Source organism: Nerophis lumbriciformis, linkage group LG08, assembly GCF_033978685.3.
Source record: "Nerophis lumbriciformis linkage group LG08, RoL_Nlum_v2.1, whole genome shotgun sequence".
Lineage (NCBI taxonomy): Eukaryota > Metazoa > Chordata > Actinopteri > Syngnathiformes > Syngnathidae > Nerophis > Nerophis lumbriciformis.
This window is the reverse complement of record NC_084555.2, coordinates 11050696-11062938: the sequence shown is the minus strand read 5'-3', so window position 1 is coordinate 11062938 and position 12243 is coordinate 11050696. Positions and strand designations below refer to the sequence as shown.

The 12243-nt window shown below is 37.0% G+C and overlaps 1 protein-coding gene across 3 annotated transcripts in view; it reads right to left on the bottom strand.

Moving 5' to 3' along the window:
• Window positions 1–12243, bottom strand: part of fancm (FA complementation group M) — a 77956-nt gene that overhangs the window by 28779 nt on the left and 36934 nt on the right. For all 3 annotated transcript variants that reach the window (XM_061968267.2, XM_061968265.2, XM_061968266.2), the window contains exons 5-13: window positions 11431–11562; window positions 10675–10807; window positions 10485–10574; window positions 9063–9167; window positions 8775–8953; window positions 4985–5191; window positions 4677–4917; window positions 4446–4594; window positions 3198–3362 (exon numbers count right to left, since the gene is read on the bottom strand). In XM_061968267.2, coding sequence (XP_061824251.2) covers window positions 3198–3362; window positions 4446–4594; window positions 4677–4917; window positions 4985–5191; window positions 8775–8953; window positions 9063–9167; window positions 10485–10574; window positions 10675–10807; window positions 11431–11562 — 1401 coding nt within the window. The remainder of the gene's footprint in view (window positions 1–3197; window positions 3363–4445; window positions 4595–4676; window positions 4918–4984; window positions 5192–8774; window positions 8954–9062; window positions 9168–10484; window positions 10575–10674; window positions 10808–11430; window positions 11563–12243) is intronic.

The following is a 12243-nucleotide window of genomic DNA, read 5'->3' as shown; positions in this document are numbered from 1 at the left end:
ATCAGTATCGGTTTCAAAAAGTAAAATTTGTGATTTTTTAAACGCCGCTGTGTACACGGACGTAGGGAGAAGTACAGAGCGCCAATAAACCTTAAACATAATATCAACGGCTTTTCACACACATAAGTGAATGCAATTCATACTTGGTCAACAGCCATACAGGTCACACTGAGGGTGGCCGTATAAACAACTTTTAACACTGTTACAAATATGCGCCACACTGTGAACCCACAACAAACAAGAATGACAAACACATTTCGGAGAACATCCGCACCGTAACACAACATAAACACATCAGAACAAATACCCAGAACCCCTTGCAGCACTAACTCTTCCGGGACGCTACAATATACACCCCCCGCTACCCCCCTTCCGCCCCCCACCTCAACCTCCTCATGCTCTCTCAGGGTGAGCATGTCCCAAATTCCATGCTGTTTTGAGGCATGTTAAAAAAAAAAAATGCACTTTGTGACTTCAATAATAAATATGGCAGTGCCATGTTGGCATTTTTTTCCATAACTTGAGTTGATTTATTTTGGAAAACCTTGTTACATTGTTTAATGCATCAAGCGGGTCATCACAACAAAATTAGGCATAATAATGTGTTAATTCCACGACTGTATATATCGGTATCGGTTGATATTGGAATCGGTAATTAAGAGTTGGACAATATCGGAATATCGTATATCGGCAAAAAAGCCATTATCGGACATCTCTAATCACAATATGGTACACTGTCTTGTAGGCATCAAAGTGTCAAAAACAGCACTTTACACAAAGTCTCTTTCACATCCCACAACCATCAGCTTGATAGAAATATAACAAATTCATGCATTTTCAGTGCCACTTATTTTAGTCAATGTTCCTGTTCAGCCTATCTCATGTGACCTAGGGCTATAGAGGCAGATTGTGCATAAAGTGATTTGATTATAAAAAGCGAATTGACTAGGTATTGATCCAAACTCATCTATGGAAACCACTACTCTACCAAAGGCCATGATCAACCCTCAACTGTGAGGCAAACGTTAGCATTTTTCATAACACTAGAATTCAGTTAAAATGTCTTGTTGATAAGCTCTGACATTTTGTAAAAAAATTAACTAGTACTCAAATGTATTTGTGAAACTAAACAGGTTGATAATTCAGGGATATGTAAATTATAGTTAAACAATGCTCAATACAAACCACAGGCTAGCTACTTTGTTTGCCTATAGTCCAATATTCAAACAATCATGTGTAAGCTTTCCAGTCCACATCCTGACCGTTTTGTTTTGACAGGTGGTCTACCTCAGTCCAGTCCTTGTTTGGTCAAGTACTCAAGGTGGGAAAACAAAAGGTTGGCTTTATTATAATCTCTGACCCAATTTCAAGGATTTGGCCCGATTCAGCGGTCTTATCGATGTCAAAATCTCATGAAATAGCATCTGGGTAAAATGTTCCTGCATGGTGCGGGGTGTTTCCAGGCTGTTCCAAGCACCCTTCTTCCAAGAGTGCTGTGGCCAGGGAAGTGTACCGCGCTTGAGTACAGGTGAGAGAGCTCAAACTAATCAAACAAAAAAAACTTTAGATGTCAAATGGCATGGATTGCTTAGTGTGAGTGCGCACTTTGGGCATACACACACTCGGCGAGTCAAACCTTTCCTTGGCCAACTTAACATCTAAAGCACGGTACAATTGGCTAATTTGAGCGCTCAGAATTGTGTTTCCACTTTTTTGGCATGATTAGAAAAGTGGCCTACGATACGGTAGGACTCCATGCACACACATGTGCACAGGAACAATGTAGTGAAGTCCTAGAATGACCAAAATGCAACCGCTCCATGCAGATTATTGATAATCAATTCACAATATTAATTTTAAAAAAAGACTCAAAATGATCCAAAAGTAAAGCCCACATACTTATCATGGACTGCATTCCTGCGTGTCATTTAATTCATGCGGCAACCTAATATACAATATAGCTGAAACATTACACAAAATAAATAATCAGAACGGCTCCAAATAGGAGTGGAACTAGCCCACTAAATCATTAATATTGCAGTTAAAGATCTGACTAGAACATGTCATTGAATTAATGCAATGACCTCTCATGCAATTAATGGCAACTTGGTCAAAATAATTCATTAGAACGACTCTAAATAGGACTGTACATTTTCCACAAAGTCATACAAATTGAAGTTTTACAGCAAAAGAAAACATGCCGTTGAATAAATCAGATCGCCCTTCTTGCAATTAACGGCAACTTTCTAAAAATAAATCATCAGAATGACTCCATATTATAAGACTGGAAATATTCCACTAAGCCATAGAAATTGCAGTAATACATCAACGTAGAACTTTTTAAATAAATTAATGTGATCCTTTCTCTTCCAATTACTCAGGGAAAGGGGGTTTGCCGCGGTGTCGAGATCAGCGGAATCTGAGGCTGAAGAGAAGTGAGACGTGCGGGCTTGTTCGGGGTTAAAATGCTTGCCTTTTGGTCACTTCCCGGGTGGGGGTGTAATCATTTCTTTTTCTTCTAATATTTTCGCGATCGACCGGTAGGGTCCCAAAGATCGACTGGTCAATCGCAATCGACAGGTTGGCGACCCCTGGACTAAGTCATGAAAATCGCAGTGATATACTGTATGGTGTGAACACAGCCAACAGGGTCCACAAGAGGGACGTGGAAAAGGTAGGAATGGTGGAGTGTGAGTATGTCCTAAGAGGCTTTGATCAGCTTTCATTTATGTTTAACCTTAAACTTGAGTGCAGAACTAAACTGATTTGAGGCAAAGAGTCTGGAAGAGCAAAACCACAATCCAAAAAAAGAAAAAAGGCATAGGTTGTATTTGGAAAACAAGAATACAAACAAATGAACGGATGATTATTATCTGATAAGTCCTGACGTAGATAGAACACTGAACTAGTCAGGAATTTGCCTTGGAGGAGAAAACAATGGATGCGGTTACTTAACCCGAATTGACATCCTACGTTCAGATGAAACTCAGCTGACTTCTTTTAAGCCATGAAACGTTGCATAAAAAATACTATTTCCCCTCCTACAATTCCTCCCATTTCATCATCTGGTGAAAGCTACTTTATTAAAGCTATACATTTGATCCTTGATGTTTCCGTATCACCTGCTGGATTTATAAAACACTTAAAACAAAATCAAATATTTCAGTTAGTTGTTTTTTTTTATGTTGGCCTCTCACCTCATTTTCCTCCCGCATGCGGTCTATGAGCTCCATTACTTTAACGAAATGCTGGGAGCGCAGGGAGTGATCAATAACATGAGTTGGAAACGTTCTATGCTGCCAGTGTCTCCATTCCCAAAGCGATAGCTCTCTGACAGTCACTCCGCTTCTGGAAACATCCTCCTGATAAAAAAAAATGGGCCACATAGTTAATATTACATTCAATGAATACACACGATTAGGTACAACAGCAAAATTAAATTGGATCTAATGTAACCAAAATGTTGCAGCTCCCAAACAAATTACAAAAAATTTAAATAAAAACATTTATTATAGAAAATAAAAATTCATATACCATAAACAATAGATCAAAAGTCTTGTTTTCCACATTCCAAGTACAAACTGTGTGCACTGACGTGCACATCTTCTTGCAGATTTTTATGTTAGTATTTTCTTTTTAACCTGTGCAGCTTTCTGAAAGCGATTCTGTGCACACGAAAAAATACAAACTGTGGTAACATGTGCTAAAAATCAATAAAACAAAGAAACATTTGGTGAAGGCGGTTTTGATGTGAAAATGTGTTTAGACCGCCTGTATGCAAATTATGTAATTTATCAGGAAAATATCCTCACACCCTTTTTCTTTACGTTTTATTTAATACTTACTGTTTTTAGTTGATTTTTACATTTTAAGGCACTTTTAGATGTTTGTTCAAAAGCACAAAAACATAGAAATGTATGTATTTATTTGAGGATGATTTAAAGTAACATTTTAAAACTTTATTTCATTACTATCATTATTACTATTATGAGTACTATCATTATTATTTTTGTTCAAAGAGATGGCATTAAATTTAGCACCCACAGTCCCAGATTTAGTTCACGGAGTACCACAAGAAAAATACAATGTACATGATAATTGAAATAGAGTATAGGTTATAGATAGCACAGGTTAATGGGAATCTATTATAAATGCAACAGAATGCATAGAAAAATTTAATTGTGGAAATAGAATGTAAAAACAATGACAGAAAGCCAAACCAAATAAAAACCCAGTTCAGCACATTTGGGTGCAAGTTACAGTAAGTGTTTCTTGTGCAGGGTTGAGGAATTTATGTGTACATATGGGTAATTAAAATATGATTGCTATTATTAATATTTATCATTACAAATTTAATGCTTGTTTAATGTCTTCTATGTGCGACATTGCCTCTCAAAGCTGAATAATAGTAATGTTGGGGGGGGGGAAAACGAAGAATCAGAAACCTGTGCTGGTCCAGCAGGTGGTAAGGACACAAAGTGTGACTGCCTCAAGATTGGATGAGCTTCATCTTCCGCTAGCTTCATGTTGGACGCCCACTGGGAATACTCTGTGCTGCTCAGAAAGCCTCCTGATGCTGTGCTGTCTTGACAATCTTGACACCCCAATGACATACACACAACCTGAAACTCAGATGAATCTGCACAAAAAAACCACACAGTTGTATCACAACTTACTTAGGTTTTGTGGGCCGATGAGAGAGGCCCGCCCCTTGGTGTGCGAGCGTCGACCCCTCACAGAGCGCCTGCTGCTTTCACCGTGGTCGAACTGGCCGCAGGTGATGTGCATTTTATGCAGGGTAGGGTTTATGCCGTCAGGTAGCATGCGGGGACTGTTGGGATACATGTGGAAGCCCCTTTTGTTGCTCACGATGGACTTAAAGATGCTGCGTTTGTTGTTTTGGCTCTGGTTATATGTCTAAAAAAAACAAATATTTAAGGGAGTTTTAAATTGTGTATCGCTTTTAAAACTTGAATACACCCACCCTCTCCTCACGTCCCTCGGCCAGGATGACGACGATGCGTCCTTGCCTCTTGCGTCCCGTGCGGCCCATTCGCTGCACGAGACGGATGGGATTCTTCTGTGCGTCAAAGCAGACTATGAGGTCAACCTCGCCGATGTCCAGCCCCTCTTCGCCAACACAGGTGGACACTAGTGTGTTGAAGCCTCCCTGGCGGAACTGGCTCACCACCTATAAGAAGAGATGACAGCAGGAAAATAACAATCATATTTTAATATAAAGCACTCCAAAAAACACCAACCTTTAGTTTAGTTTAACACGTACAACAGTCAAAAGACATTTAACAATGCTATTGAATGAGAATGTGTCCAAATATTTAACTGGTAATATTACATATATATGTTTTTTATTTTTTTTTATTGAATTACAATCTTTTTTTTATTAAATAAATACAATACACTAACAACAATTCAAGAAACAATGAAAAATATTATTTGTTATTCAGTTTAAAAAAAAAAGTGAGCTACAGTATATGCTTGTCATCCGGTGATTATATACAGTTTATACTGTATATCTTTGGGCAGTCAAAAATAATGAATGAACTCATGTAATTAATCACCAAAAATTATCCCAATCATGTATACACGCAGATTAATCACGCAATTTATTTTGACGGCACAAGCTCATTTACCTTAAAATGCAAAGATGAGGGAGGAGACTGCGCCGGCAAGTATCGCTATTAAAATATACACTGACTGGACTTCAGATAACACTGATAAGTTTTGAGCAAATAAAATATGTGCATTCAAGTAAAACATTTTAGAAATATTATTGGATGACATTTAGGGGTGTGGGAAAAAATAGATTCTAATTCGAATCGCGATTCTCACGTTGTGCGATTTAGAATCGATTCTCATTTTAAAAAAATCTATTTTTTATTTATTTATTTATTTATTTATCTTTTTTTTAATCATTTTTTATCTTTTTTTATTTTTATTAATCAATCCTACAAAACAATACACAGCAATACCATAACAATGCAATCCAATTCCAAAACCGAACCCGACCCAGCAACACTCAGAACTGCAATAAACAGAGCAATTGAGAGGAGACACAAACACGACACAGAACAAACCAAAAGTAGTAAAACAAAAATGAATATTATCAACAACAGTATCAATATTAGTTACAATTTCAACATAGCAGTGATTAAAAATCCCTCACAGACATTATCATTAGACATTTATAAAAAAAATTAACAAAATGAACAATAGTGTCACAGTGGCTTACACTTGCATCACATCTCATAAGCTTGACAACACACTGTGTCCAATATTTTCACAAAGATAAAATAAGTCATATTTTTGGTTCATTTAATAGTTAAAACAAATTTACATTATTGCAATCAGTTGATAAAACATTGTCCTTTAAAATTATAAAAGCTTTTTACAAAAATCTATTACTCTGCTTGCATGTCAGCAGACTGGGGTAGATCCTGCTGAAATCCTATGTATTGAATGAATAGAGAATCGTTTGAATCGGGAAAATATCGTTTTTGAATCGAGAATCGCGTTGAATAGAAAAAAAACGATTTTGAATCGAATCGTGACCCCAAGAATCGATATTGAATCGAATCGTGGGACACCCAAAGATTCGCAGTCCTAATGACATTCCAACAATAAAATTGCATTTGTGTCCCAACATTGGGCTCTTTCTTTAAGTTAATTTATATCATGCGGGGGAGTACTAACCTGTGATTAATCATGATTAATCCAAATTAAAAAGTGTGATTAATCTGCTTTAAAAAAAAATGAATCACTCAAAAGCCTTAATTTGACAGCATTAAAAAAATTGTCCATATACTGTTTATATGTATACGGACCATTTTTAGAATTATGTGCATGTAGTAGTAGTAGTAGTATTTTGGTTTGTTATTTGTGAGGGCCAAAACATTCTATTTATTTTTTTACTGGATTGATAATATTTATTACATAATTTGTCTTTATTTATTTCACATCCTGCAGCATTATATCTTCAATTAGAAAAAACATTTATAAAAAAATATCTGTTTCTTTAAAATTTCTCAGTGTGTATCCTGCCCCAAAAAACAGAAAAGTCCTTAACTTTTAACACCCACATCCCAATACTTATTTTGTTTACATCGAAATGCCACTAATGTCACTGTACCTGTAACATGCCTGACTTGTTCTTGAATGTGTTTATGTTGATCCTTGGTAATGCAGACGATATTCTCACCACACCTAGTGTGTGTGTGACAATCATTGTCACACACACACTAGGTGTGGTGAGAATATATACTTAATTTAACTTTAATAGATTTTTTAGCACGACAATTGACACTATTTTCTTTGATTTAGTGTTTTAGCATTTTTAACATGTGCATATTCACTACTTGTGTGCTGCTTCTGTTTTTCTAGACCGTATTTACAGTTGCTACCAGTTTACACTGTCAATTTGCCGCTATATTTGATGCTCTATTTGCCTTGAATTGCCCCTCGGGGACAAATACCGGTAACCTTTTTTTTTTTTAATGGAATTTTTCTGAAAAAAAAATCCCCCCAAAAACTGGAAATACATGCATTTATTACTTAATGCTTTGTTTGAGTTGTCAATGCTTTAAATTTGATTATGCAATGCTAAGATGAAAAGAAAAATAAAGGGAGAAGACCCAAAGAAAAATGCTTCACTTTTGCTCTGCTTTTGCTACCGGGGTTTTTGCAGGAGAGAACACACAAAAACTAATACAAACAATAACAGAAGAAATGAATAAATTAAAGAGATGGTTTGACAAAAATAGACTATCCATAAACCTCAGTACAACTAAAATAATGTTATCCGGTAACAGTAGAGGAGAAAGTCAAACACAAATACAAATAGACTGAATAGAAATTGAAACAGTAAATTAAATCAACTTTCAAGGTGTAATGATTGATGATAAAATGAACTGGAAATCTCAAATAAAAATTATACAACATACGGTGGCAGGACATACATCAATAATGAATAAAGCTAAATATGTATTGGACCAAAAATCAATTAATATCCTTTACTTCTCGCTAGTGTTACCATATCTGAGTTATTATGCAGAAATATGGGGAAATAACTACAAAAGTACACTTCAGTCACTAACCGTGTTACAAAAAAGATCGATTAGAATAATACATAATGTTGTATATAGAGAACATTGAAACCCTTTATTTATTGAATCGAAAATATTGAAATTCCACAATATAGTGAAATTATGCACAAAGCAAACTATAACCTGCTACAGAAGAATGTACAACAACTCTTCTCAACAAAAGAGAATAAATATAACCTCAGAGAAAAATTTAATTTAAAACATTTGTATGCACGTACAACAATTAAAATCTTTAGTATATTTTTATGTGGAATTAAATTATGGAATGAATTAGAAATCAAACAGTGCACTAATATGATCTACGGTAATTTAAGAAACTGTTTAAACTCAAAAAAGAAGAACCATGATAGACATTCTGAACTTTTTGATAATTGTATTTATCTCACCATATGCAATACAACTTACTTCACTAATTATTATTTATTTACTTATTTTTAATGTTATTATTTATGGAGTATATTGTGAATAAATTGAGAACAGGAAGTGAACAAAAGTGTTAGCTATTGCTATGTAATGGAAAAGGGGTAGGGTTGAATAAACTCTGCTTCTTTCTACTCCTTTTCAAACATGTTGAAAAGGGAAATGGGAAATGTTGATGTATCATGTTGTAATTGTATGCATGTTCGAAATAAACTCAAAGTAAAAAGTTTGTACCTCGAGCTGCTCTTTTTGAGTAAAACCTTTCACTCCTTTCCCTACTGACGCTTGTCCCATAAAGGTCATGACCTTTATCAGGGGGGCGTGGCGGTTCAACATGGTGGCGATCTCCTGGACGCTATCACGAAATGATGAAAAGATCATCACCCGAGTGCTCACTTGCTGTGCAGGTAACCCTGGAGTTACAAAAAAAAAAAAAACATTTCGGCCTTATGTAAAAAGGTGGAGGTTAGTTAGGTGTTAATTACACCACCTTTAAAATATTTAAATAGGAAGGATAATGACCATTATTGTCTGACGTGATGTCTGCCGATGTTTGGAAGTGTTGCAGTACCACCGCTTCCAGTTTCTCCAGTTTGGGGTGACCGTAAATGAATGGTTCATCTGAGCCTAAGGGTGTTAGTCACATAAGGTATTACATTTAAATAAAGAAGCCGTACAGAAAAAAAGCAATGGTGACTAAATATGATTGACAACCATTATGTATCCCACGAGTAGCACCTTCCATTTAGCATCTTTGTTCTTGTGATTGCTGTTTGAAAGAACAGCATTAACAAGGAATTAGAGCACTGGCAATTTACCTTCTGCAGCAGTTATTCACGGAGCCATAATAGAGTTGTGTGTAAGTGCCTCACACAGTGCCGGAGTTTAACCCGTCACAAATATAAATGCATTTTCAATTCTGTTTTACACATTAACAAACAATTTCATGGTATTTTACTGACAAAATGTGCAGTTAAACAACGCAAAGCATCTTCCTTCTGGAAAATTTTGAAAGAATTGACCTGTGAGATAGTGCCCTCAGCTGTATTCATAGCTGCAGCTCTTGTTTTCCGCTGCAGGTAGCGCAATCAAAATACTTTTTTCAAAGTTAGCATTCAAGTTAAGTGGAATCTCATGTTACGAACCCCTCAATTTGCGAACTATTGGATTTATTAACTTTTTGATCGAGCCAAATGTGCCTTTGAGTGCGAACCATGTCTCCGTGTACGAACACTTCATTCATTTATGGGTCTGCCTGCAGGCAAAAAGCAGGGCGCACCGTCACTTGTTGCACAGGACATTACGAGTACTCAATGCTTCAGTGTGTGTGCCTTTTTTCATCTTTTGACAAGTTTTGTCCATTTTACTAAGTCAAAATGACTCCCAAAAACTGAACAGACCAGCGTGGAAAGAAGAAGGAAATCGCTGCGGAGTTCAAAAAAAGACCATTTGCGAGGAGTTCATTAATGGCGCTCATAACAAGTATAGAAGAATTGACCTAGCAGGCTTTATTTGTGATGAGACTACACTTTTCTAGAAAAACATGCCAGAGATGATTATTTCACAGCGGGAAAAACACACTACCTCTCATTCTGCGGCACAAGAGCAAACACACACGCCACCACAAAGTGTACAAACCTTAACTAAAATATGGACATTTGTTGATGCTAGAACCCCTTATTTATATTTAACATAACTTTTTACTTACCGTATTTTTCGGACTATAAGTCGCAGTTTTTTTCATAGTTTGGCCGGGCTCCAGTGCGACTTACTGTATATATGGTTTTTTTCCTTTTTTATTATGCATTTTCGACAGGTGCGACTTATACTCCGGTGCGACTTATACTCCGAAAAATACGGTACTTACAAAACCGGAACCTGTGTTATGCTTATTGGGATTCAATAAATTATAACTTTGAATGATATAAACAAGTCTTTAAATACCAGGTAGCTTCACAAACTTGGCCTCCATCTCCCGGTAAAGGTCCATTAAAACAGGAGTCCTCTGCAGCTCATTCTTGGCACGCGACATTTCTAAAACCAAACAAAGCATGGAGATGTTAAACTGTGTTCTTCGTTTACACAAAGGAGGAGGAACAAAATCTGCAAGAGGATTTTTTTGTGTAAGTCCAACCTCTGGATCCATCCATGATTCCTTGGATGTAAAAGAAAAGCGACCGGAGTCCCATTTGCATGAGTAGCTCGTAGCCATGATACAGGCTAATACAAAGGGCAAAGTCTCCCTCAAGCATCCCCTGCTGTGCACCCTGCAGACAAAACACGTGAGACCTTAAAGCTATTGGGGGGAAAGGCGCTGCGAAATCATGCTAGAAGACATGCGAGCAGAAATGGAAATATGACAAGAATAAAACAAATAACAAGTGACAATAACCGGAAAATAGAACGAGGAAATACGACAAAGTATAAATACTGTACATTGCCCTTGTGTTTACCGTTACAGCATGTTTATCAATTGGGTGATTGTATGCAGAATGCTGGTGCCAGCAACTCATGGAGTGGTTTGTACGGATAAATATTACCAGATTGTCAATAATATTTCAATTCAGGGGTGCAAGCACTGGCTTAGCACATTATAGAGACAAACCATCCATTTTCTACCGCTTGGCCCTTTCGGGGTCGTAGGGGGATGTAGCCTATCCCAGTTGCACTCAGGGGGGAAGGCAGAGTACACCCTGGACAAGTTGCCACCTCGTCATAAGGCCAAAACAAATAGACATCATTCACACTCACATTTACACACTGGGGCCAGTTTAGTGTTGCCAATCAACCTATCCCCAGGTGCATGTCTTTGGAAATGGGAGGAAGCCTGACTACCCTAGAAGAACCCACACAGTCACCATAATAGCATAATATTGTTTGTAGTCCGTGCCTTGAGGTTGGGTGGAGGGTTTTTCCGGAACTGGTCCCTGGCGAGGATGAGCTGGTATTTGGTGAGATTCTGCAAATCTTTGTGTCCCATGGCTCGGTTGTAGACAAGACGAGACATGAACTTCTCCAGCACCTGGCAGAGACCAGAAACAGTATGTAGGTCATCAATAATTGGTTATTTCCTGTCATATTGAAGGAAAGAAGGTGGGGGAGTGTAGTTTGACCGCACTCACACGCACGTATGAACACCAATTTGCACTGACTGACAAGAGAATTATATTCCAACAATAAAAAAAAAAAAATTACATTCAGGGAAGATGTGATTTTTTTTGGTTGTCGTTTCGGAATAAAAGCAGGCGAGACAGAGCAGTTTGTTATATGGACAATTTGGTGATATCTATTCAGCGCCCTGGTCTCAGACAGTGCGGTGCCAAAAAAAAGCAAAGTGTTATTATGATAACAAATTGAGCTGTTTTTGCACTGCTGTGTAAAGTTGACATCATCCTACATTTGAACACCCCTAGCTTATTATATGGCGTATGTTACACAAGAGGTAGCAAAAGCTAGCACTGGAATATTACCGTTTCCAAACTAAATATTAACTTCAACCAGGTGCAGAAAAATAAAAGTTAGCATATGAACAAGTCTCTACAGGATTTCACAGGCTTTTTTATTATTATCGCAGCCTAAAATGCCTGCTTTTCCAGAAAATTGTGGCAAAAGTTGCAATGTTTTTTTCAATAACATTTAAATTCACTTTCTTTCCAATTTGTTATCAATGTTTGAAGTGTTCCTTGAACCTTAACCTCACAAA